The 26023-nt window shown below is 41.5% G+C and overlaps 1 protein-coding gene across 2 annotated transcripts in view; it reads left to right on the top strand.

The window, feature by feature from the left end:
* AK4 (adenylate kinase 4) overlaps nt 1-26023 on the top strand; it is a 77011-nt gene that overhangs the window by 11632 nt on the left and 39356 nt on the right. Inside the window, exon 3 of one of the 2 annotated variants that reach the window (XM_004281619.3) lies at nt 23472-23591. The exons of the other annotated variant lie outside the window; for it this stretch is intronic. Within the exon in view, the coding sequence (XP_004281667.1) occupies nt 23472-23591 (120 nt within the window). The remainder of the gene's footprint in view (nt 1-23471; nt 23592-26023) is intronic. 2 annotated transcript variants of the gene reach the window in all.

Raw genomic sequence — 26023 nt, 5'->3', positions numbered from 1 at the left:
GCTTTCCATGAGTGGAGAGGAGAGGAGGCAGGTGTCTCAGGAGCACCGTTGAGTGTGGAGGAGATGGCAGAAAAGGAGGCTGGAAAGGTAGGCCTAGGGCCTTGCAGGCTGGCCAGGAGTTTGGGCTTCATTATAACTGGATGAGAAGTGATGGGGTTTGTTGTTGTTGTTTTTTGTTAGTTTTGTTCACTTTTTATATATAACAGCTTTACTGAGATATAACTTGCTTATAGTAAAGTTTCTCCTTTTAGAGTGCACAAAGCAGCGCCTTTTAGTATATTTTATAGAGTTGTGCAACCATCACCACTATCTAATTTCAGAACATTTTCATTACCCCGGAAAGAAGCCCTGTGCCCATTAGCAGTCATTCCCCATTCCCCCCTCCCTCCAGGCCCTGATAATCACTAATCCACTTTCTGTTTGTATGCATTTGCCTTTTTTGATGTTTCGTATAAATGGACTCATACAATATGTGATTTTTTTGGAGCTGGCTTCTTTAACTTTGCATGTTTTCAAGATTCAACTATGTGGTAATATGATATGTATCAGTACTTCATTCCTTTTTATTGCATGATAATACTCTGTTGGATGGCTGTACCACATTTTGTTTATTCTCTCATTTGCTGATGGACACTTGGGTTGTTTCCTGCTGTGAACCTTAGTATACACGTTTTTGTGTGGACATATGTTTTCATCTCCCTTGGGTGTATACCTAGCAGTGGAATTGCTAAGTCATGTGGTAACACTATGTTTAACATTTAGAGCAACTGCCAAATTATTTTCTAAAGCAGCTGCATCATTTCATAGTCCCACCACCTATGAATTGAGTTTTCCAATGTTTTCACATCCTCATCAGTGCTTGTGATTGTCTTTTTCTTTTTTCTTTTAGCCTCCCTCCTGGGTGTGAAGTGGTGTCTCATTGTGGTTTTGATTTGCATTTCCTTAAGGACTAACGACGTTGAACATCTTTTCTTGTGCTTCTGACCATTTGTATGTCTTGTCTTCGTTGGAGCAATGTCTATTTAAATCCTTTACCAGTTTTTACGATTGGCTTATTTGTCCTGTATTGCTGAGTTCTTTATATATTTTGGTTATAAGTCCCTTATTAGATACATGATTTGCATATATTGTCTCCCATTCTGTGAATTGTCTTTATCTTTTTGTTTGTGTTTTTGTTTTTTATTGGGCCGCACCATGTGGCTTGTGGGATCTTAGTTCCCCGACCAAGGATCAAACCTGGGCCCTCGTCAGTGAAAGCACCGGGTCTTAATCACTGGACCGCCAGGGAATTCCCTGTGAATTGTCTTTTTACTTTCTTTTTTTTAAAAAATAAATTTATTTATTTATATATTTATTTTTTGGCTGCATTGGGTCTTCGTTGCTGTGTGCAGACTTTCTTAGTTGCGGCGAGCAGGGGCTACTCTTCATAGCGGTATGCGGGCTTCTCATTGTGGTGGCTTCCCTTGTTGCGGAGCATGGGCTCTAGGCACGTGGGCTTCAGTAGTTGTGGTGCATGGGCTTAGTAGCTTTGTGGCATGTGGGATCTTCCGGGACTAGGGCTCGAATCTGTGTCCCCTGCATGGACAGGCGATTCTTAACCACTGTGCAACCAGGGAAGTCCTACTTTCTTAATGGTGTCCTTGGAAGCATAAAAGTTTTGAATTTTGATGAAGTCCAGTTTACCTGTGTTCTTTTCTTCTTTTGCTCTTGTGATTTTGGTGTTGTGGCTAAGATACCATTGCCTCATCTAAGGTGAAGCCACTGTTTTTAAATATGGAATTGACAATCTGGTTCACATTTTTTTCAAATTAGTTTTTATTGGAGTCTAGTTGCTTTACATGATTCACATTTTTTAATAGATCACTCAGGCTGTTTGGAAACTGGACTGGATGGTTCTAGAGTGAAACTTCCAAAGACAGGTAAGAGGTTGTTACAGTATCCACAGACAAATAGGTAGACTTTAAACTTCAGTAAGTATTTGTTTAATCAAGGTATTCTAATAGCATCCTGTTAGATGGGATGTTTCTCAGGGAAGTTCATAGCAAGTAGTTGGCACGGAGGTTGGCTCCATGGCATAGAGGAAATATAGTTGGGCTTTGGAGTCATGCATACCTCGGGCTCGACCTCTAGTAATTGTGTTGTCCTTCTGTTTTCCTTTGAATTTGTCTTGTTTCCATTCTTGTCCAAACAAAAATACTTACATTAAAGTTAGGTGTGTGCCTCTTTTGGAAGACTCCCTTAACGTAAAATAGCTTTTTAAAAGTTGTGTCATCATTAAAAAGGACAGTTTTCTAACTTTACCTATTTGTCTGATTGGATAGATTTTTCTCAAGGTCTTTTAATATCCAGGGTAGCTGACATATCTGATTCAACTTTTGCTTTGCTTGGTTTTCCTAAATTCTAACACAACTGCTTCTGTAGTTTTTCTCCTACATGACCCCTGTAGATCTTGGTAAAAATAACCCATGTGGTTTGCAGGAGAGCTATAAAATATTGATTGTATATATGAGTATAGTTTCCCAGTTTTCTTAAATGGTGACTATAAATACCAACCCAGGACATAATTTAGTTTTTCCAAGAGGGAGACTGATTTTCAACTTGCATTACTTCAGTGGGCTTAGTTTTTTTTAAAAAATCAGGGGTACAGCTTGGATTGAGATGAAAGTGCAAAACCTTTTCATTGAGCTCATAGTTTTGTTTCAGTTTTCTGGGGTTCTTAGGAACTAAACACTATGCATAACAATGACTATTAGTTTAATTATTTCTTCCATTTCTTAACATCTTAGAATTGGAAGGGATTTTAAGTCCTTCTGTCCAAGTGGCCATTCTGCGCTAGATCCCCTCTATAGAAGCTGACAGCCAACTTGCAGGCTCTTTCATTGCTGGACAGGTCTAATTGTTGGAAGATTTTTTTTCCTTATACTGATATGAAAGCCAACTCCTTGAAACTGTCATCCACTTATCCAGCTTCAGTCTTTTGGTGTCACATAAATTAAACCCACTAGCTCTTCAGATAATTGAAAATAGTTGCTAGGCACCGCTTCCCTGACTTAAGTTGCCTTTTTTTTCCCCCCAAGAGAAACAGCCCTAGTTCCCCCAGCCATTCTCCCCATGATACCATTTCTAGATTCTTTTGCAGCCTGATTTCACTACGACCCTTTTAATCTGCAATGGCCACCCTTCCGAACAACTGGCTAAATGTGGCAGGATCATTGTAGCTATGTTACCGGAAAGCCAGGTTCACGTCTTGGTGGGTGTCAAGCCAAAACACACAACCAAGGTGAAGAATGGGAGATGGAAGGACTTCTTATTACTTTACAGCAAGTAATTTGGGATCTTTCTGAAAGCAGCATCCCCAAACAGCAAAACTGGGGAAGTTTTAAGCTAAGGGGACATGCATATTCATGAAGGGGCTTGAGCAGAGGAGAATTCAGCTTAGAATTGGGGCAAAGGTCTAAGTCTTGGTTGATTGAAGCCTAGTGGGTCAACATCATCATCCTGTCCTCCACCTGGGTGGGGGCTTCAGTTGCTGCAAAACTCAAATATGTATATTGTGTTGTGTATCCCTTGAGGAGGAAATAGGACTCTGCTTTATCACTGGACTATTGTTTGACTGCCTTTTCTCTGTTCCTACATTCCTTTGTTCCCTTAAGATCATTGATTACTGAGACCTGTTCAAGGGCAAGCATTGTGGCCAAGGCTTAGATCACAAAATGGCTTAGGCCAAAATGGGTTCTCTCATGTCAAGAAAGCCATTCCTAGTTCTTTTTCTCCAGGACCTTCTAACCTATCTGCTTACAGTTAGAATAGATTTACTTCTGTATCCTACTCTAAATGAACATGTCATTTGGGAGTATTTCTGAACATTGTCCTGCAGTGCACAGTGTAGTTCAAGTAGCCTTGTAAAGCTGACAGTATTTGAGGGTATGTACTAGGGTCATCTCAGACCTAAGTACAGACACCAGCTACTCCAGACTACTCAACTCTATAGTCCTGTCCTTGAGTGAGGGTCCAGAGATCCTCTCTCTTCCTTCGCTCCTTCTGAAGGTTAGAATAGCTAAAAAATTAGGGACAAATTAGAAAGATTCCAGGACGAATTCCAGATGGAATTAATCACTTAGTCTAAAGATTGCAGGACACGGATCAGCGATGAACAACTCATGACTAAATTTACCCAGATTGTCATTAATTATAGTTTCTTTGGATTGTTTTCCACATATTATTTTATGAAACCCAGGACTGTAGAGACTTAGGTTACTGAGTGAGAGTTGGAGTGCCTGATGCACGGTGAGGCCAAATGAACGGAGAAGTCGGAGTTTGGAGCAGGCAAAGTTTTATTGCAGGGTCAAGCATGGAGAACGGGTGGCTTGTGCACAAAAACCCCAAACTTCCTGATGGTTTTTGGGGAAAGGTTTTTTTGTTTTTTTTTTTGTTTTTGTTTTTGTTTTGTGGTACACAGGCCTCTCACATGGCTCAGTGGCCATGGCTCACGGGCCCAGCCGCCCCGCTGCATGTGGGATCCTCCTGGACCAGGGCACGAACCCGTGCCCCCTGCATTGGCAGGCGGACTCTCAACCACTGTGCCACCAGGGAAGCCCTGGGGAAAGGTTTTTATAGGCAAAATTTGGGGTGAGGGCTGCAGGGTGTGTGACTTCCTTCTGATTGGCTGGTGGTGAGGTAACAGGGCGGTGCTCCAAGAATCTTGAGCTCAGCCTGAAGTTACGTTCCTCCACCTTCCACCTGTGTGGGGCCTTAGTTCCTGCAGAAGAACTCAAAGATATTGTTATGTATATCCCTTGAGGAGGAACCTGGATCCTGCTTTAATCCCTGCACTGTAGTTTCTTGACTGTGCCTCCTTTGTTTCTTCATTCCCTATTTCTCTGATTAGTAGCTGTTTGAACCTGCCCTTTGGAACTCAGGGAAGGTTTAGGAGGCTGAAGCCTTTATCCTGCAAATAAGAAATGGGGACCTGGAAAGGCTTTTGTGCCCAGGAGCTCCCCACAGGGTCCTGCTCAGTTTCACTTATGCTAAATATTTTAGCGATGCAAAGCTCTGAGATGTAGTCTTTAAGAGTTTGGGCTCTGACCCACATAGCTGGGTTTGGAATCTGACTTGGCCACCCTACCTGTATGAACTTGGGTAAAGTAGCTAACCTAACCCTAAACTTCTTGTGTAATGGTAGAGCTACCTCACAGGGTTTCCTTGTGCGTATTAAGTTAATATGAGTTGGCAGGGCTGAGGCTAGGATGAGATGAGCAAGGCATTTTCCTTGAGTAAAAGATTTAATGGGGTGCCAAAAAATCAATAAACAAGGTAAGTGGTAGTGTAATGCAGTAAAATGAACAAATGCCAACATTTTAAATAAAGACCAGATCTGACAGGACTGAGATTAGGGTGAGGTGAGTGAGAATGAGTTGTGTGCAGGGTTGGATCCCCTTCAAAATTTTCATAGGTTTTCATCATGGACTTTTTCCTGAATTTGATATTTGAAAACACTGGATTAAAATATCTATCTTGGTTACTAGAGCTTGTTTTCTCTTGTACCCTCTCCAATTTTTTGCCCAAGGTGAGTGCCCTGGTTGCAGGCAAATGTGTTGTGTGTTGATGTCTGTTTGTAGTTATTGCAGGGATGTTAGGTTTGTGGAGGAAATGCATTCTAAGAGCCTTGTGGAAGGATTACTTTCCCCAGCATAGATATTTCTGTGACGTTATCTCAGAGTGCCAGTCCAAATCTCGTAATCAAGGTCAGTTTTAGGTTTCCAAATGTCATGCTTCAAACACTGCTGAAGTTCACACCCCAGAGAATAAAAAATGCATGCACTGAGCTTATGTCTAGGGGAATCCAGCCAAACCAAACAGCACTGCAACATTGATTCTCCTCAATGGTGGGGATTGTGAAAGACAAACACAGATGGTGGCTGAGCCGGAGCTGGAACTACTGTTAGTCGGTAGGAGATGTTCTAAGTGACAGAAGGCAGGACCCCACTGGGGGTTGGGAAGTGGTGTTTCTAGAAGTTGAATTATGGTGATAGAGTCTTTCTGTAATTCTGGTTCTGCTCCAGTTTGCCTTTAGTTATACAGGCCTGATGCTTTTTTTTAAAATTAATTTATTCTTGGCTGTATTGGGTGTTGGTTGCTGTGCAGGGGCTTTCTCTAGTTGTGGCGAGCGGGGGCTACTCTGTCGTGGTGTGCAAGCTTCTCATTGCGGTGGCTTCTCTTGTTGCGGAGCACAGGCTCTAGGTGTGTGGGCTTCAGTAGTTGTGGCACACGGGCTCAGTAGTTGTGGCTCGTGGGCTCTAGAGTGCAGGTTCAGTAGTTGTGGCACATGGGCTTAGTTGCTCTGCGGCATGTGGGATCTTCCTGGACCAGGGCTGGAACCCTTGTCCCCTGCACTGGCAGGCGGATTCTTAACCACTGCGCCACAAGGGAAGCCCCAGGCCTGATTATAAACATGTCCTGCAAATCTTTTTCATAGTTAGTGACCAGTGAAGGGCAAAAAAAAGCTGCAGAATGTTTTAAACCATTGTTCTTGACAGTCCAGATGTTACATAGGCAAGGCAAGCTATCTGCTGGGCACCACCCTATTGCAGTAGTCTTTCCTTCTTTCCTTATACAGATTTATCCAATGTTGCTTTTCGCACAAAGTAAGAGAAATGGTTGTTCTTAAAAGGTCACGTGAACTGGGTGTCGTTGATGCTTTGCATAAAATACGTAAAACTAAATAAACTAATAATCACCATAGCAGTTTTCATTGGCTTTGATTAGGTTTAAATTTACCTGCAGGTTTTCTCATTTTGTTTTTATGTTCCAAAGAGTGGAATCCAGTTATATACTTGAGAAGTGGAATGAGTTAAAACATAACTTCATTTTGTTGGCTAAATGTGGCAGGATCATTGTAGCTATGTTACCGGAAACTGCTGCCAGACAGTGCTGCTTTGCTGTGTCGAGGTGGCTCTATTGCATGAATTTGATCACTTTTAGAGACTCCAGGTATCTTCTGGCTTAGCATTTAAAAAAAAAAAGGGATGAGAAATTCTTGTCTCAAAAGAGTATATGTCACCTTCTTTGTACCAATTTTTAGAGAACAGCTGTGGCAGTTGCTGAGCTATATCTGTCTGCTTTGTTTTCCTTCTTTCATTTGGTGGGTGGAGAAAGTGTGAAAGTTTTAAGTTGAGTCTAAAATTGTATATCTGGTGGAGCATTCAGTTGCATGTATGTGCATATCTAGCAGAAGATGTAGAGACCTGAGTGCATATTCCACACTCAAGTGTAGTGTAGAATTCAGCTTCATCGAGGGGCCAGCAAACCAGTGGCCCTTTCATTTACAAGGGAAACATCCTCAGTTATTGAGGAACTCCTTTTGGAATAGAGGCAACTAACTGGGCATACACTGTCCTAGCCTGAAAGCAATCCTTTAGTTTAATGGGCGGAGGGCGGAGGTTTATGTTTCCTGTTGGGTAATTTACCAGCTCATCTTCAGATTAGTTAGTGAGGTAAGACTTCCAGAGTCAGAGAGTGAAATCCAGTGCTTTCTTCTCTTCCTCCTCATTACTTCTGCTTCTGGGCCAGCTTGGACTGAGTTTTAAAGAGATTTGCAAACCACACATCTTGGTCGTTAGTGTTGAGTCATTACGATGTGCGGCCTGGTAGTGACTGTGCTCAGGCATAGACGTGCTCTCATGGTGTGGGTGATGGGCGACCCTGGGGAACAGTCTGTGGCACTTGGCTGGTCCTCCAGCATTATCTGTTGAGTTAGGAAGACTCAGGTTCCCATCACCTGCTTGGTCAGTACACAGCATTTCACTCCACCATCTACGGTACTGGCCACTCTGTAATCACTCCTTTTTCAGATTTCACGCTTCCCTGGAATTCTTCACTTCTGCTTTTCAGTCTTATAAGGGCTGCCGTCTTCTGCATTCCTCACTCCTTGTTGGACATTAATCTTCTTCCAGAGGACTCCTAATCTAAGGTGGTTGTATTAAAGGTTTGGGGGTGATGAAGGTTAGAGTCTGACATAAGCAACATCTTGACATGGCATATTATTATTATTTTTGGCCACACCATGCAGCTTGTGGGATTTTAGTTCCCCAGTCGACCAGAGATCGAACCCGGACCCCCCTGCAGTGGAAGCATGGAGTCTTAACCCCTGGACCGCCAGGGAAGTCCTGACATGGCATATTAGACACCACTGTCTGAAAACCTGTCTGCCATTCCCTACACACCCCTTTAGCCCTGCCTGCCCCTCTCCTACCTTCGAGTTCAGTTTACCTTCCTGTTCTTCTCCCTTCTGGAAATTTTGCTCTTTTTCTATCTACCAGCTTTCAATCATCCAAAACCTGTTGTTACTTTCTTATCCAGAGCAGTTTACCTTTTCAGCGTCTACCCCACAGATAAATCCTAGCCCTACCTTTGCTGAGCCAAAAACTCATTAAATTGCTTTCCCTGAATGAAGTGTAGACATAGGCTTTAAAACTTTAGTGTGTTTTATAAATCTTATTAAATTTTAGATAAAAGTTTCTTATGTCCCCTCAAGTACTTCTAAGAAAGAGAAGAGTATTATTAAGACTCAGTTTCCCAAGACTTCCCTGGTGGCGCAGTGGTTAAGAATCCGCCTGCCAATGCAGGGGACACGAGTTCAAGCCCTGGTCCAGGTAAGATCCCACATTGCCGCGGAGCAACTAAGCCTGTGCGCCGCAACTACTGAGCTCGCGTGCCATAACTACTGAAGCCCGTGTGCCTAGAGCCCGTGCTCCACAACAAGAGAAGCCACCGCAATGAGAAGCCCGCGCACTGCAACGAAGAGTAGCCCCCGCTCACCACAACTAGAGAAAGCCCCTGCGCAGCAACAAAGACCCAACACAGCCAAAAAAAATAAATTTATTAAAAAAAGAGACTTAGTTTCCCTTTGCCTAGGACAGACCCTCAAGTGTCAGGGTTTATTTATTTATTTTTCTTGCTACATTTTGCTTTCCTTCCTTTTTAAAAAATTCTATTTTTATTTGTTTACTTATTCAACTTTGAAAACCTCTTGAAGGCATCCTTTGCTCCCTGAGGCTTAGTTTAAGTCACTCATCTAGACCAGACCTGCAGTTGAGATGTTCTCAGTTCAGAAGGGGAGAGGGCAGATGGCTGAACAAAGGATGGCACTGTGGGAGGAATTGGGAGGAAGAGACTAGTTGCTTGAGGAAGTGGAGAAAGGCTTGGAGGCAGGGCCAGGGAATCCAGCACTTTCGGGCATGTAAGATACAGGCTCTGGGAATGCATCGCCTGGGAAGCTAAAGCACTTCGTATCTCCATTTCTTCAACTGTAAACCAAGGATAATAATGGTACTACCTCTGGGACTTCCCTGGAGGTCCAGTGGTTAGCACTCTGCTCTTCCACTGCAGCGTGCACGGGTTCAGTCCCTGGTGAGGGAACTAAGATCCCACATGCTGTGTGGCGTGGCCAAAAAAAAAAAAAAAAAAAAAATGGTACTACGTGTTAGCCTTGTTGTAAAAATCAAATGAGATAATGCATATAAGTGGCTTGAGTAGGGCTTGGCCCAGTGTTTAATTTGTTTAATGTGACCCATAATAAGGTTGAAATAAATTTCTAGGCCCAAGATGGAATTGCTTCTGCTTGGTGTGCCACACCAGCAAACCGAAACTCAGGTAAGTTTCGTGTCCATGTCAGTGTTCTGCTTGACCATAAACGTGGTACATCCAGTCAGCCAGTCGCCAAATGCCAAGCCAGCTCTAGGTCTTCTCACCCTAAACCAGATCGACCGACGATGTGGCCCCAGCCAATCAGATATCTTTTTCTTGTCTCTTCCTTGTTCTTTATTCTTTATCCTATAAAGGGCTTCCTGCCTTCTGCCCCATTTTGCAGTTCTCTGAAAGGAGACTGTGTCCTTTATGAAGTGCTTAAAGTTTGTCTGTATCACCTAAATTGTCATCTTTAATCATTTTTTGAACAGTAGGAATTAGAACCTTGCAATTAACTATATACATACAAATACATAAAATGACATACATTTAAAAAATTTGTAATACTCTCCCTTTTTGTGTACAAAACACTTTTTAATTTCAAAACCAGAATTGTGATACTGACAGCAGTTTGACAACCACTGGTCCAGCACTTAAGTGTTTAATGACTGTTGCCTCTGGTATTTTCCCCCATTACACTCTGTCTGTCTGTCTGTCTCTCTGTCTATCTGTCTATCTTATCTATCTATTTTAAATTGACCTGATTTTATTTTATTCATTTATTTTTATGGAGGTATAGTTGGCATACAACATTATATTAGTTTCAGGTGTACAACATAATGATATTTGTATATCTTATGAAAAGATCACAGTAAGTCTCGTTAACGTCTGTCACATAGTTAACAGAATTAATTTTGTTAATTCTCGTCTCTCTCGTGATGAGAACTTTTAAAATCTACTCTCTTAGCAGCTTCTCAATATGCAGTACAGTATTATCAACTGTGGCTGCCATGCCGTACATTACATTCCCCATGACTGACTTATTTTACAACTGGAAGTTTATACCTTTTGAGCCCCGTTACCCATTTTACACATCCCTCACCCCCTTCCTCTGGCAACCACCAGTCTGTTCTCTGTGTCCATGAGCTTGGTTGGTTTTCTTTGTTGTTTTTTTTAGGTTCCACATATAAGAGAGAGCATATGGTATTTGTCTTTCTCTGACTTCCTTCTCTACTTTTATTTATTTATTTAATTTTTGGCTGTGTTGGGTCTTAGTTGCAGCATGTGGGATCTTCGTTGCAAAGCATGGGCTTCTCCCGTTGTGGCACATGGGCTCAGTAGTTGCGGTGCACAGGCTCTCTAGTTGTGGCTCTGGCGTTCAGCAGTTGCGCGCACAGGCTTAGTTGCCCCGTGGCATGTGGGATCTTAGTTCCTGGAACAGGGATTGAACCTGCATCCCCTTTATTGGAAGATGGATTCTTAACCACTGGACCACCAGGGAAGTCCCTGTCTGACTTATTTCACTTAGCATGATGCCCGGAAGGTCTATCCATGTGGCAAATGGCAAGATTTCCTTCTTTGTTATGGCTGAGTAATATTCCGCTGTGTGTGTGTGTCTGTGTGTATATGAGTGTGTGTGTATGTATGTATGTAAGTATGTATTTCTCTCTCACCTCTCCTTTATCCATTCATCTACTTATGGACCTTTAGGTTGTTTCCATATCTTGGCTATTGAACTGTAGTGAACATGGGGCTACATAAGTCTCTTCAAGTTGGTGTTTTCATTTTCTTTGGATAAATACCCAGGGTGGAATTGCTGGATCATATGGTAGTTCTATTTTTGATTGTTTGCAGAACCTCCGTACTGTTTTTCATATGACTGCCCTCTGGTATTATTATTGTTGTTGTTGTTGTCCTTGCTGGTGTTAAAGGGTGATTGCATGTCGGCCTTCTCAGTGGACCACGTGACCCCGCTGGGAGCCCTAGCAAAAAGAGTGGTAGCGGCAGCTGTTTCCCTCCTTCTCTTTCCCTTTGTTCGCAGGACTCTCTCCTACCAGCCATGGGAGGCTGGGGAACGTGTACCTCTTCGGTGTTCTTGGAGTAGTGCTTGACCAGAATATTGCCGGAAAGCTATGACAAAGGGAGGGAAAAGGGAGGGAGGCAGAGAGAGAGAGAAAAGAAGTCCCCCATGGGCAGCAGTAGCAATCCATTCTGTGTGAGCAGATGGCACTGGAGGAAACAGCAGCTTCCCTTGTACAGATCTGCAGCCAAGATCCTGCCCAGAGAGGCAGCCGACAAGATGCCTGGTACAGCCAGATTCCACACCCGGGATCTTCTGCAATGGGAAGGAGTTCCTTTTTTGTTGCTTTAAAAGTGAAATTCCTCCCTGTCCTCTGAATGGGGCTAGTAGTTGGGTTGTGATAAGGTCACAGGGGAGTTGAGAAAATCTAGAGAGCTTGTAAGATTTGAAGTATGATCCCACCCCTTGGAGCTGAAAGTACCCGGTGTGGTGGATGCCAAGGCAGACTTGCAGAACTTGAGCTTGAGGAGATGGTTAAATGCTCTGGGTCTAAAACTCATCTTTGATTTTGGTAAACCTTGTGGATTACTATTACTTGCCTTTCCCCATTTGTTCCCTTGCCCAGATTCTGTTGCTTTCACCCCAATCTTCTTTTTCTCCTTTGCTGCTTACATAAGGCAGCGTGTGGTCCTTCTCCAGATGTTCATGGTGTGTCTATAAATGCATGTGTTCCTATTCTAGGCCAAGAAAATATTCCCGACGTAGGACATCCAGATTTTTTTTTGGCTTAATGAAATTCCAGTATCTTTTTCTTTTCACGATTTATTTAAAGTCTTAAAATGAAGTTACTGTACCATTTGATTCTTTGAATCTGTGTGTGTGTGTGGGGGGGGCGGTCACATAATTGACCTGCTAGTGGGATGAGAAGGCTTAAGGGTATTCCTTGTGCTTAGATATTGGATCACCTTCTTTCTCAGTAATGCTAGCCCCTACCCTATCCAGAGTCATGGTTTCTGTCCATGCATATTTTTATCTTGGCTATTACAGAAACACACCCACGGCCAACATATTTCTGGACCCAGGGTACAAAATTAGACTAAGTGAATGCAAATATCCAGTCTGGCTAGAGAGGAAAAAAAGCAAAGAGGCCAAGCAGAGCATTGGCCCTTATTCCCAGGCAGATTGTCACGCCCGAGTTCTGGTCCGGACGCCACTCCTCACATCTAGAATGGGCGTAATGATCAGCGCCTTAGCTGCCCATGAAGGCAGGGAGACTCTCAGTCTCTGGGGTCCCTGTCCTCACCTCAGAGGTAGAGTCTTGGTGGTGGAAAGGATCCTGCTGTGGTTTCAGGCGTACTGAGGAGCCAGCCCTCTAAGCCAAAAGCCAGGTACGGGAAATTGAAATTCCACCTCTGGGATGGCAGAGGAAGAGCCCACCTCCCTCGCGCAGATGAGGAAACTTGAGGCCGCGATAAGTGAAGGACATTGATGTGTTCAGTCCTGTGGGCAGAGACTTGGAGGCAAACTTCAGATCAAGACTCCAGATTCCCAGCCTGGTGGTAATTTATTGTAGCCTATTGGCTCTTTGCCTCATTATGAAGCCGTTAACAGTAGTTTTGAAAGGGTATTGTCCCTTGATAAAAATGCAGATATCACGAGTAAATAAACTATATGATCTCACTTATGTGGAATCTAAAAAACACACAAAACAAAACAAAAAAACCTTGAGCTCATAGATATGGAGAACAGATTGGTGGTCAACAGATTGGTGGTCGCCAGAGGCGGGGGCTTTGGGGGATCAAAAGGTACAAACTTCAGTTATAAGAGTCCTGGGATGTCATGTGTAACATGGCGGCTATAATTAATAATACTGTATTACGTATTTGAATGTTGCTAAGAGAATATATCTTAAAAGTTCTCATCATAAGAAAAAACGTTTAGGGACTTCCTTGGCCATCCAGTGGTTACGACTCCGTGCTTCCTCTGCAGGGGGTGTGGGTTCGATCCATTCGTCAGGGAACTAAAATCCCACATGCTGTGTGGTGCAGCCGAAAGAAAAAAAAGAAGTTTGTAACTATGTATGATGACAGATGTTAACTAGACTGATGGTGGTGATCATTTCAAAATATATGTGAACATCAAATCATTATGTTGTAGGCCTGAAACCGATGTAATGTTATATGTGAGTCATATCTCGATAGAAAAAAGAAATCACATTACAAATTCTTTCATTTTAATCTCAGAATTAGTGGTAAAGAGATAAACATTTGTACTTTACATAAATTTGGGCTCAAATCTAAAAAGAAAAAGAAATTTTTTTACTGTTAACATCCTTTTGATGTAGGGAGTAATTGATTATATAGATCACGGATTTAAATAATTTTTTGCTGCAATTTCCTTTGGTTAAAACACAAATAATAATTGACCCCATGATGAGCTAAATTTTTTACCCTGAGACTGAATGGCAGAGGAAAGGTTTTGAAGACAGGTGTAGTTCATGTGAAATCAGGAGAGAGATGTGGTCAGTGACCTGAACCTGTTGGGCATCTTAGTCTGATGATGTCCAAAGGAACAAAGAACAAATAGGATTAGTCTTTATAGTTTCAAGATTTTGCATTATTTTACAATAAATAAGTTATAAATTTATCTCAGTTCCCTTCTTTTTAAATTTTATTTATTTTATTTTATTATTATTATAGTTTTTTTTGGCTGCTTTGGGTCTTCGTTGCGGCTCAGGGGCTTCTCTTTAGCTGCGGCGTGCGGGTGTTCTCTCTCTAGTTGCGGCACGTGGGCTCTGTAGTTTGTGGCACGCAGGCTCGCTTGTTGAGGCGTGCGAGCTCAGTAGTTGTGGTGCGTGGGCTTAGTTGCCCCGTGTCACGTGGGATCTTAGTTCCCCGACCAGGGATCGAACCTGCATCCCCTGCATTGGAAGGCAGATTCTTTACCACTGGACCACCAGGGAAGTCCCAGAGCATACACTTTTTTTTTTTTTTTTTTTTTTTTTTTTGCACGGTACGTGGGTCTCTCACGTTGCGCAGCACAGGCTCCGGACGTGCAGGCTTAGCGGCCATGGCTCACGGGCCCAGCCGCTCCGCGGCATGTGGGATCCTCCCAGACCGGGGCACGAATCCGTGTCCCCTGCATCGGCAGGTGGACTCTCAACCACTGTGCCACCAGGGAAGCCCGAGCATACACTTTTCAATAATTATGTTCATGAGTCTGTCCCCACTCCTCATTCTTGGAGGTGTTCTTATATTTGTATCTCTTGTGCCTTGCGTGTAGTAGGTGCACAGAAATTTTTGGTTAGATAAGTGGCACGTTCCTGGGGAAGAGAGTTTTCACCTGTGGCTCTGAGTAATTGGAGTGACTCGCATACACTAGGGATAAAGTGGGAGGTCTCTGGTAGGATGCTGGCAGGGTCATTGCACAGCTGGTTGGAGGCCCATGCCACAAAACACCCTTGTCATTGTTGTCCTTACACTGGCACTTTCTGGGCTAGTTACTGAAAAAAGTATTTGACAAAGAAAGACACAAGACAGATATATTCAAATCAAATAAAAAGACCTCACTTGCCTTTGCTTAAAGTATTAATAGTAGTTGAGGTTTGGTTTCAAGAGACTTCCATTCCAGTAGTGGATTTTACCTGACTAAAGTTGATTATCTTTCTTAATCTCCACCTTTGTTAAAACAAATCTTTTTGTCTCCAGTGTCAAGAGATTAAGGGATCCTAGTTGACTTTCTGTTAACTCTGGACTAGGATTTTAGGGATAACTCTTCAGTAGTCAAAGGTGAATTAGCTGGCAGGTTGAATATTGGACCAAATACCCTCATTTAGTTTGTGACCAATAGCCTCTTTCTGTTTCAAAATATATTTATATGGAATTTTATTGACAACGTAAGAGCTTGTATAACGTAATGTGATAATTACCGACTATTTAATTTTTTTACCTGACAGAGTAAAATTCCATAAAATTTTGCTATTGAAAGCTTTCTGTGGCTGGCACCTGATCCCCGTGCTTAGGTTCTGAGCTCTGGGACAGGCCTCCTCTGAGGTTGGCACAGGGCCTGGCCCATGGTAGATGCTGAATAAATATCAACTGAGTGAGTATTAAGTGGATTCAGAGAGTATTTAAACCATGAAACCAACCACATCCCATATTCTCCAGTTTCCCCTGGGTGAAGTGTTTACCATCTCCCCCCACCGCCCCATTTCAGTAATCTGCCTTTCACATATTGGACCTTTATGCATTTATTTCTTTTTGGAAGTCATTCAGTCTCTGGAATGTTTGAGCTGGCAGTTGTGAATATTTAGGGCGGCTATAGAATGGATTTTGTGCCACCTACTTATCTGCGAGTGTTTTCTCATGGTTTTTCTAAAGAAATGTTATTTGCTTAGTGGCTCTCCTAGTTATTTAGACAAAGGTATTTTTTTTTCTTTTCTTTCTTTTTTATAAATTTATTTTATATTTGAGTCTTTGTTGCTGCATGCAGGCTTTCTCTAGTTGCGGCGAGCGGGGGCTACTCTTCGTTATGGGCTTCTCACTGTGGTGGCTTCTCTTGTTGCGGAGCACGGGCTCTAGGCACGTGGGCTTCAGTAGTTGTGGCACGTGGGCTCAGTAGTTGTGGCACACGGGCTCAGTAGTTGTGGCTCGTGTGCTCTAGAGCACAGGCTCAGTAGTTGTGGTGCATGGGCTTAGTTGCTCTGTGGCATGTGGGATCTTCCCGGGCCGGGGATCGAACCCGTGTCCCCTGCATTGGCAGGTGGATTCTTAACCATTGCACCACCAGGGAAGTCCCGGTGTTTTCTTTTTAATCAAGATAATTCAAATCGTGTGCCCAAAATCTTCCCCTTTTAGCAGTGGACAGTGTTTTGCCATATTTGCTGCCCAGAATACAATGATCTATGTCAGTCTGTTAAGGCAAATATGGACAACTTTAATGTGAAAGAACTGAGGTCAATAAAAATATCTTCCATAGCCTGGAAGCCTGAGTTTTGGAGAAATGACCTATTTAATAGGTACTTAAGTTCTGTGTTATCTTAAATTTTTCTATTTGGTGTTATTTTAAATATACAACTTAATAGGTAGTGTTAAATTCTGAAAACTTATACGTTGTCTGATCTGGCTAGAAATTGAAAATATATATTTCTCAAGGTAACCAAGGTCATGTCTATTTTAATTTATATTTAGTAGTAATTAAATGGAATAGGTTTTTAAGATGCATTGCTACAAAATTTATATTGTAAAAGAGGTGTATTTTCTTCTAATACATTTAACATTGACAATGGTAATATATATCTATACATATACATACATAATTTTATAATACATACCATTTTGTCATCTGACACTTTCCATTTCTGAAGAAAGTTTTTCCAAATGTGGCCTTAATCTCTGGTGTTCTGGTCAATCTCATAAACACATGATTAGTTTTATTTTTTAGTTGTTGTGACACTTAAGATATGCAAAGCTGTTGGCCTTTATTTGAGTTACTCTTAATTTATTAAGTTTATTTTTGAAAGCTTCCTGGTGGTTTATGGTTTATTATTTTAGTGAGTGTGTGTGTGCGTGCACATACGTGTACACACTAAGGATGCAAAAGTAGTGTAAGACAACGTATGTGTACGTACAGCCTTTCTTTGGAATACTGCTTGAGGAATTGGAGCAGGTATGTGTTTTATCCAAACATGCTGGCATTAGCGTTTAATGATACTGCTTTCTCCTCCAAGCAAACTGACAAGGGCAGATGAAGGTCCTGTTTTCTGGAATGGGCTTGTCTTCTAACTAGTGTTTTATTTCAGATTGCTGCTGTAGGGAAGTCTTCATTCAGGTGTAGATATGTTAGGGCCACTTTGCTCTGGCAGCTGTTGGCTTTTCCTGGTTTTTAGGGGGTGTGGGGTGTGGAGAGAGAGACATGGAACAAGTTTGATTTTGTATCAGATTAGAGGGCATGCTGTCTGTCCTGCTCCAGAGAAGAGCCCAGGCTGCCAAAAATGGGAAAGGATGCTGCTTAGGTCTTTCTCTTCACTAGTAAATTGGATTAAGGTGGTTCTGGAAGTCTTCCACAGGGTTATTTTGAACTTGGAGTTGCACAGTCTCCGTTGGGTTAACTCAAGGTACTCTCAAGGGCCAGAAGGTCTTCTGATGTTACCTCTGCTTTGGACCAGGCCTGTTTGTGCTTGGATTATTGTCACAGCCTCCTTGGCTTTCACCATGCCAACCCTGTCCAAATTTCACATCGCCGTGGGCATTGGCTTGTGTAGTCACACAAGGCCCTGCGCTTAGTGTAATGCTCTGCTGTTGCCATCTAGAAATTTTTAGTTTTTGAACAAGGAGGCTCCATATTTTCATTTTGCGCTGGGCCCTGCAAGTTAAATAGTTGGCTTTAGCTGTGGGAATGGCATTTCTGGAACTACCCATTTTTCCTTTAGTCCCTCGAAGCCCAGACTCCTTAACCTACCTGTCTAGCTCTCTCTCATGGCGTGGTTTTGTCAGATGTCACTAATTGAAGTTCCTCCAAGTATGCCAAGCAGCCCCATGCCTCTGCAACGTTGGGTCCTGGTGTTTCCTTCTCCCCAGTTTTCCCTCCCTGACCTCATTCATTGCTATTCATAGTTTGAAAGGCTGAGGAAATAAGACTGAGCTATGAAACCCTACATGGCCGTCTCACCTAGTTAGTACTGATCACACTTCGTCTATATTTCCCTTGAAAAGGTTGATACCTGGCAAAGTTGAGCTATCTATGATCTTGGGGAAATGCTTCTGTAATAACTGTATAGGAAGATCACATTGATTTTTGCCAGGGGAAAAGAATTCTCTGTAATCTTCAGTGTATTCATTCATTCATGCAACAAAATTTTATGGAGTTATCTATACATGCCAGATTATATTCTAAGCACTGAGGATATGGCAGTGAGGAAAGTAGTATTATTTTTTCAATGAACTAATAGCAATATTCTGATGGGGGAGGACAGAAAGTGAATTCACAAATACATCAATATACAATATGTAAAGTCTGTAGTTCTAGAAAATAATGCACAGTAGGATAAGAGAGTAGAGGGTGATAGGGGTGTGTGTTTGTGCTTGTGCTGCTGAGATAGGGTGGGAAGCCCTTTTTTTTTTTTTTTCGCTGTACGCGGGCCTCTCACTGTTGTGGCCTCTCCCGTTGCGGAGCACAGGCTCCGGACGCGCAGGCTCAGCGGCCATGGCTCACGGGCCCAGCCGCTCCGCGGCATGTGGGATCCTCCCAGACTGGGGCACGAACCCGTGTCCCCTACATCGGCAGGCGGACTCTTAACCACTGTGCCACCAGGGAAGCCCCAAGAAGCCCATTTTGAGGTGATACTTAATCAGAGATCTGGATGCAATGAGGGCTTGACCCATGTGAAATTCTGGAGGACAGAGCGTTCCCTGCGGAGGAAAGAACAAATGCAAAGGTCCTGGCGAGGGCACATGCTTATGATCTTCAGGAAAGTGCAAGGAGGCTGTTGTGTCTGGAATAGGATGGGCAATGAGGAGAGAAGTAGGAGATGGGGTCAGAGAACTAGGGCCTAATCACACAGGGCCTTGGAGACCAAGGTGAGGACTTGGCTTATACTTTCAATGAGATGGGAAGTCATTGGAGGGTTATGATGGGCTTGCATTTTAAAAGGATCACTCTAGCTGCTGTACTTATTGCAAAGGAGCCATCTCGCATGCTACTGACAAGCCAGGTAAGCTAAGAATTGAGAATTGGCTGTTTAGGTAGTCTAATTATTTATTCTTTTGGTTGACTGATACGTGGAACACCCCAGAAGCAATCTTTTGATTTTGTAGATGGTCAATGATTGGTATGGGTAAAGGACCCACTTTGATCTTAGCTATGAGATGGTTTATCAGTCTGTTGGTTCTCTGACCAATTGTCTCCTCTTCACTCTATAAAGATTTCTAAATTAGGTTTTGGAGTGTATCTAGCTGCTGCCTTCCTTTGGCTCAGCTTTCTGAGAAGCCATGCGCTCCTGTTAACTACCAGGGTGGTCCAGGGCCATCGCTGCCCTTCTCTCTCCTCACAACGACATAGCCTGTTCTGCAGCATCCCCACAGCTTGCTCAAATTTGTTGACCAATTGTTACTGTTGCACTATTATGTTTTGATCAGTTGTCTTGGATATGAGAGACACTGTGGAAGTAGAATTTCAAAATCTTCATGTTCAGTTAGATATAAAAGAATGGGGAAAATCAAGAAAATCAAGACAACTGTGCTTAACCTTAGGTGACATCCCCTTATTCATGGGGAATAGGTTCCAAGGCCCCCAGTTGATGCCTGAAACTACAGAGAGTACTGAACCCTATATATATACATATATATATGTATATATATATATAGTATGTTTTTTCTCTATACATACATACCTAGGATAAAGTAATTTCGATAAAGTAATTTTATGGTAAAGTAATTTATAAATTAGGTAAAGTAAGAGATTAACAACAATAATTAATAAAATAGAACAAATTACCAAAATGTTCATTGCAGCTCTATTTACAGTAGCCCAGAGATGGAAACAACCTAAGTGCCCATCATCGGATGAATGGATAAAGAAGATGTGGCACATATATACAATGGAATATTACTCAGCCATAAAAAGAAATGAAATTGAGCTATTTGTAATGAGGTGGATGGACCTAGAGTCTGTCATACAGAGTGAAGTAAGTCAGAAAGAGAAAGACAAATATCATATACTAACACATATATATGGAATTTAAGAAAAAAAAATGTCATGAAGAACCTAGGGGTAAGACAGGAATAAAGACACAGACCTACTAGAGAATGGACTTGAGGATATGGGGAGGGGGAAGGGTAAGCTGTGACAAAGCGAGAGAGAGGCATGGACATATATACACTACCAAACGTAAGGTAGATAGCTAGTGGGAAGCAGCCGCATAGCACAGGGAGATCAGCTCGGTGCTTTGTGACCACCTGTGGGGGTGGGATAGGGAGGGTGGGAGGGAGGGAGACGCAAGAGGGAAGAGATATGGGAACATATGTATATGTATAACTGATTCACTTTGTTATAAAGCAGAAACTAACCCACCATTGTAAAGCAATTATACCCCAATAAAGATGTTAAAAAAATAAATAAATAAAAAATAAAATAGAACAATTATAACAATATACTGTACTAAAAGTTACGTGAATGTGGTCTCAGAGTATCTTATTGTACAAATTTAATGCATTTTTCATCTTAACTAAGCCCTTATCATGCACTGTGTTCATAACTTCCGCAGTTTGAGGTTCAGCAGCAAAACTGGCATGAATTTCTTTTTCCTTCTTCGCAATTTCACGGATAGATTTGTTCTTACCATATACCTTAGCAGCCTCAGCATACAATGTTTTTCGTTCCTCCTTAAGTCGAACTTTTACCTTTTCACTTAAACGAAGCACTTTACAGCTTCTCTTTAGCACACCCAAATGGCCAACATCACTCTTCTTGCACTTTGTGTCATTATTATGTAAAATATGGTCACTTGAAGGTACTGAGACAGTTGATCTGATAACCAAGACAGCTACTAAGTGACTAACAGGTGGGATACTCTGGACCAAGGGATGATTCACATCCCAGGCTGTATGGAGTAGGACGGCAAGAGATTTCATCATGCTGCTCAGAACGGCACCCGATTTAAAACTTACGAGTTGCTTATTTCTGGAATTTTCCATTTAATATTTTCAGACCGTGGTTGACCTTGGGTAACTGAATCCAAGAAAACTGCAGATAATGGAGGACTCCATTACTGAGGAGGCAGGAAACACTAGGTTAAGAGCAGAGTGGGAGGGGAATGTTGAGTTTGTACAGGATACGTGTCAGAGGTGTCAGTGGAAGCCATGTAGGAGAGTCAGGAGATAATCAGAGGCCTTAGACGTATCATTTTTGATACTGTTCTCCATTAAATTACTGAATTCAGGTATATCCTAATACCATAAATCCTCCATCTGAAGGGACCTAAAACATGAATTAAGCCCAATCCCCAATCCAGTTTTCAAAATCTCTCTATAATATCCCTTCCTGGGCAGTCTCCATTCAAACATTTCCTTAGACAACTTTTCCTGTCCATTTATAATTCCTACTACTAGTCCTAATTCTAAACCCTGAGGATTAAATAAATTAATGCCTTTTCCATGGGCCAAGTATCAGGTTATGGGTAAGTTGTTGTCATGGCCTTCTCTGGTTCTTCTCTTTTCCAAACAAGACAATTCCTACTCATTACTGTTTTCTCATGGGATATTTGGAGGCAGTTCACGTCTTGGTCTCTCACCTTGGAAGATGTGTATTTGTTGTTTATATGTACCTTAAAGTTTGGTGGATGAGACTAAGAACAGGGCTCTGGGGCTGGCCTGACCATTGCAGAGCAAACACCAAGCTTGTCAGTTACTCTGAGCGTTCTGTCTGACAGTGATTTTTCAGATATAAAACATATATACCTTACAGGTATTACTGAAGAGAACTGAAAGCATGCATTCACACAAAAACTTGTACACTGCAGCATTATTCAGAATATCCAAAGAGTGAAAAGAAATATGATATGTCCATACAATGGAATCATAATATTAAGCCATGAAAATGAATGAAGTACTGTAGGTGGTACAACATGGATGCATCTTGAAAACATTATGCTAAGTAAAGGAACCAGACACAAAAAACCACATAGTGTGCTTCCATTTATGTGAAATGTGCAGAGTAGGCAAATCTATAGACAAAAAGTGGATTAGTAGAAGCCAGGGCCTAGAGGGAGGAGGAAATGGGGAATGACTGCTAATAGGTACAAGGTTTCTTTCTGGGGTCATATAAATGTTCTGAAATTCGGTAGTGGTGATGGTTACACAACGCTGAGGAAGCATTAAAAAACCACTGAATTGTACACTTTAAGATGGTGAATGTTGTGGTGTGTGAATTATATCTCAGTAAAGCTGTCATTAAAAAATATGGGTATTACCTCCTGTCTAAAGTTGAGGATCTTAGAAATCAATGAAATAACACGTATAAGTGCCTGGGATAATATGTACTCTCGGTTAAGATTGTTACTGTTGCGCTTAAGGAAAGTAATACTGCTTAGAGATCAGTAACTGCAACTTTTAGTCACTGTTACATTTGTCGAATATTACCTGTTAAATCGTATGCAGTCAACAAATCCTTGTTGAATGAATGTGTTTTGTTCACATTCATGTTTAGCCACATATATGTCCTGTTTCTTGCACGTTACCGAATCCACATCATTGGGCCTAATTTTGAGATCCTTGTCCAGTGATGGGAACTCTTCACCGCCCATGTTTCAGTGTTGAAGTCAGAGTTGGGAGTATAGGCTCAGTCTGGGGAAGGAAGGGCTCTGCCTTAAATTCTAGGTGAAGGTGGAGGCTAAATGATTCTTGAGCTTTCTAACCTAGTAATATAATTCTGCTATATGTTTTTATAAGAACTTAATTGGCCTGTCAAGAATGTGTTTCTTAATGGTTCATTATCAGATCCCTGGAGAGCAGAGGACTTCATCTTGGTTAAAAAAAGAAATTCAGTTCCTAGAAATTTAGCAGATTTAAACTGCTAATTTGTTCTCCTGAACCCAACTTACAATTTCCACATATAAGAAATTGTTATTTTAAATTATGATATGAGCATTTTTTTCTTTGAAAAAAATTTTAAAATTCACATCTTTTTATGAACTTGGCATTCCACTAATAACACTGCGTTGCTTCTACAACTGCGTCAGCAAGGTGCCATCTGCTTATCCTGAGGCTCATGAAAAGAAATAAACCGGTTGATGTTTGTGTCATCCAGCATTCTTTCTAGAAGAGCAGTGGAAAATTTTTCCTTTGGTCTCTAAGGAGTGGTTGTGCCTCTCAGCTTCCCCGTGCCATCAGGGAGGAATGAGAAAGAAGGCAAAACTGTCAGAAAAGAGTTTGTAAGTTTTTTTTTTTTTGAAGCTTCTTTTTTGAGAGTGTCTTTTTCCTGTCTTTAATAGAAGTTGGTGATATGGCAAAGCAGTACATAGAGAAAAGTCTTTTGGTTCCAGATCACGTGATCACACGCCTCATGCTGTCAGAGCTGGAGAACAGGCGCGGCCAGCACTGGCTACTGGATGGTGAGTTGAACGTGTGGGTCCGCTGGACCTCTGCCAATAGTGGGTCGTTGTCTCCTTGCACACTCCCGTATTTCTTACAGGTTGCAAAATGCCCTTTTCCCCTAAACGTTCAGTCATCTATTTAGACATATTCCAGTTTGGCAACGTGATAGAAACCTCACGTGGTGAAACCTTTTAATTCCTCTGTCTGCAGACCACCATCCCTAGAGCCGTCAGCTTGAAGCAAACCTTCACTGAATTCCTGTTATTGTTCCAGTTTTGATCGTGCCTTTGTTTCCATGACTAAGTTGTCATAAGTATGACTCATCTTAAATCAGAGGTTCTTTCATTCAAAATAGGCCACATAAATTAAAAGCATTAGTTATCCTTTTTTACCTGTCAGATTAAAAAAGATAGAAAATCTGAAAACCGTAAGAGTATAGGAAGTAAGTATTCTTGAGAGGATAAAATGGGCAACCTTTGGAGGGCAGTTTAGCAGTCTTTATATTTTTTGATTCAGCAATTCCCTGCTTGATTTCTTGCCTAAAGATGTATGTTAAAGGATGTTTGTTTTCAGTGTTATTTGTAAATAGCAAGACACTGGTAACAACCTATCTATCTATCATAGGGTTGCCTTAAATTTTGGTATGTCCATTAACCAAATAATCTGTACCTCTGTGTTGATATGGATAGAGCTCTAAGGCAAACTGCTGAGTGAAAAAAGCTAGTTGCAGTATAGTTAATATCATATACTATTATCGCCATAAAAATGGAGTGACAGCATAGTATTACTATATATACTTACAAACACATACATAAGCTGTCTTTGGAAGGTTATGAAAAACTGATACTAGTGGTTGGCTCTGGGTAAAGATTAGGGTTGGGAGAGAGATTTACCTTTCACTGTATATACCCATTCCTATTGTTTGATTTTTAATATTTAAATGATACATAGGCCTGATTTTTTTAAAAAAACTCAGACAAATATCATGTGATACCACTTATATGTAGGACTAAAAAAATGATACAAAATCAACTTACTTACCAAACAGAAATAGACCCACAGACATAGAAAGCAAACTTATGGTTACCAAAGGGGATAGCAGTGGGGAGGAGATAAATTAGGAGTTTGGGATTAACATATACACACTACTATATGTAAAATACGTAAACAACGTGGACCTACTGTATAGCACAGAGAACTATATTCAATATCTTGTATTAACCTATAATGGAAAAGAATATGAAAAAGTATATATATTCAATTATACATATAACTGAATCACTTTGCTGTATACTTGAAACTAACACAACATTGTAAATTAACTATACTTCAATTTTATAAAAATGGTTAAAAAAAACTCAGTCACTCCTATGGTACTTAACCCAGGAAGATGCATACAGATGCTCACACACACAATACTGCACAGTTTTGTACTCGAGGAAGCTGGAATTAAGAATCATCTACTTTTAAGTGTTACCAGTATAAATCTTTTCATTTATTAAAGGGAAAAAATGGACTGGATGGATTATTTGTCTTACTCTTTAATAGCAGGATTCCTTGGCAATGAAAATAAGAACTTGATGAATATACTGCTTTCTAGGTACAGAAAGGGTAGTGAGATTTATATATAAGAAACTTCTTTCCATTGCAGAGTAGTTTTCCTTCAGTTCACACAATGCACTTTTTCCTATCTCAGCAAGTTGCAACAGCTGAAACTTTGATGTTTGCCAGCCACAGAGAAGCCAGAGTGAATTGTCCTACATTTTAACTATCAGATTGCCTATATTTCTCCTAACGTCTGGAGCCGTAAATCTCCATAATGACCAACTTGTGGTAGAGTATTTATTCTATATTGGTGTTTCTCAAAGTGTATAGTGTGCAGTGTTAGTAATGGCTAGACAAAAAACAGACTTTGTAGTTAAATGTGTTTAGAAAATGTCAATTTAGGGCTTCCCTGGTGGCGCAGTGGTTGAGAGTCCGCCTGCCGATGCAGGGGACACGGGTTCGTGCCCCGGTCCAGGAAGATCCCACATGCTGCAGGGCGGCTGGGCCCGTGAGCCATGGCTGCTGAGCCTGCGCGTCCGGAGCCTGTGCTCTGCAACGGGAGAGGCCACAAGAGTGAGAGGCCCGCGTACCGCCAAAAAAAAAAAAAAAAAAAAAAAGAAAATGTCAATTTAAATGTTAAATGTTGCTTGAATTTACTGAGCACTTACTGTATGCCAGGTATTGTTCTGAACATTTGATATTTATTATCTCATTCAATTCCTACAATATCAAGGTAGAGACTGTTATTTCCATTTATTGATGAGAAAACAGAAGCAAAGGAAGGTTCACTTGCCTATCCAAAGTTAGTAAGTCCAAAGTTAACCAATTTCTTAGGACTTTAATGAACCTTTAATATGATAATGTGATTTAACTCTTCATAGAAGGAAATGTCACGAGACGTTCT

The sequence above is a fragment of the Orcinus orca genome, chromosome 1 (genome assembly GCF_937001465.1).
Source record: "Orcinus orca chromosome 1, mOrcOrc1.1, whole genome shotgun sequence".
In the NCBI taxonomy this organism is placed as follows: Eukaryota; Metazoa; Chordata; class Mammalia; order Artiodactyla; family Delphinidae; genus Orcinus; species Orcinus orca.
The sequence above is the reverse complement of the archived record's forward strand: the minus strand, read 5'-3'. Positions and strand labels throughout refer to the sequence as shown.